Genomic DNA, 1,595 nt, shown 5'->3' with positions numbered 1-1,595 from the left:
CCAACAAGGTACTCACTCAGGTCCATCTCTGCAGTAATCACACCAGCTCTCAGCAAAGACCACAGTATTAGTTATCAACCTCAGCAAAATCATGAATAGAAATACCATCAAGCAGAAAACTTTAAAGAGAGACAGTAGTGGCCTCAAGCCATTACTTGGAAAAAAAGCCAAGAAATGTTTTTTTTTTTTTTCCCAAGATATTTATGCACCTCAGTGCATTCAGCCATGCTATAACTAGGCTTGATCCCCAAAGCTTCATGTGAAATCCCAGTTAGATGAAAAAGGTAGCACCACATTATCCTTGCAAAATCACGCAAACTCACACAAGACGATGTTAGTGTCACTGACGTAGGAAGGGCTCAATAGTGTGGCAAATGAGGACCAGGGGACACTTTCCAGAATATCTGAGTGAAAAAGGAAAAACAGGATGCAGAAAGAAGGTTTGCCTTCAGTCCGTTGTATTTATTAACCGTGGAAAAAAAATAAAGGAACACTGAAGGATTCCATAGTACTCTAACTGTACCTGGCAAACATCAACTACAGCGAAAAGTTCATGATAGTAGTTAAGCAAGACAATGGTTACTACACATGGAACTTAAAACACACCAGGTTTATAAAATATTGATTTTACATGGCAAAAAACCAGTAAATCTTCAAGAAGAAAAAAATGTCCCAGAGTGGCTATTTCCCCATCACCATTACTTCTTCTTCCATGCCACTTATCTTGTGCAATACTGAAAGCTGCAGAACACTCTGCTGTCTCAGAAAAGTTGAAGACCACTTTTTATTTTATGGAAGTCATTCTGGGTCCATAACAATCCTCCTGTCCCAGGAATATTCAATTCTGCAGAGCTGTGAGAGGAAGAGAAATAAAGCACATACATAAGCACCGAGCTGATTTAGAAACTCACATCACCAAAGTCATTTTGATCGCACTTTAAACTCGTTAAGTTTTATTTCCAAAACAAAATGTCGTTTCTCATTTTTAGCTCTGAATATTTAGCCTCTGGAATGTGCTTAGTTTTTCATCAGTTTGTTAAAGAGAGGCGACAGTCCTGAGGTGCCCAAGGTACCAAAGCACAAACCAAAGGAAAGGTCACCAGTTACTAACAATTGGGAGGGAGACATGACTGCAGAAATAACCACATGACAACTTTCATCTGACCCTTCATCTGTCCCTTGCAGGAGGCAATACGGGCTGATGGGGTGAAGCGCTAACACAGCAAGCAGTCCACGTGAAAACAGTCTGGCACTAGTTACAAATGGTTCAATGCCTATAGATTCTGCCCATGGGAACTAACCATTCCTACGGCTTTACACAGAAGTCACAGAAACTGGTGCATTTACAGAGACTTTAAAGGAAGTTGTTGGTGGTGACACCCACAGCATGTGAAGTAATTTCTAATTTTAGAAGGTGTCTCACTCAAACAGGCGTAAAATCCCTTTTCACTGCGGAAGTTACCCGGTGAGGGCTGAGGCACAGGAGTTCCCCCAAACAACGACCCGTTTACATGACTCGCTAACTAACACAGCATACAAAGGAACAAGTAAGATTTTATACAGTGTTCCCAGACATAAGGCACTGTCAAACACAT

The 1,595-nt window shown here is 41.0% G+C and overlaps 1 protein-coding gene across 1 annotated transcript in view; it reads right to left on the bottom strand.

Moving 5' to 3' along the window:
• Positions 1-761: 761 nt before the first annotated feature.
• The window catches only part of LAS1L (LAS1-like (S. cerevisiae)), a 38,493-nt gene continuing 37,659 nt past the window's right edge, over positions 762-1,595 (bottom strand). Inside the window, exon 13 of the mRNA XM_009880693.1 lies at positions 762-852. Within this exon, the coding sequence (XP_009878995.1) occupies positions 762-852 (91 nt within the window). The remainder of the gene's footprint in view (positions 853-1,595) is intronic.

The sequence above is a fragment of the Charadrius vociferus genome, unplaced genomic scaffold, assembly GCF_000708025.1.
Source record: "Charadrius vociferus isolate BGI_N301 unplaced genomic scaffold, ASM70802v2 scaffold473, whole genome shotgun sequence".
NCBI classification, from domain to species: Eukaryota; Metazoa; Chordata; class Aves; order Charadriiformes; family Charadriidae; genus Charadrius; species Charadrius vociferus.
This window is presented reverse-complemented; position numbering and strand designations above follow the sequence as displayed.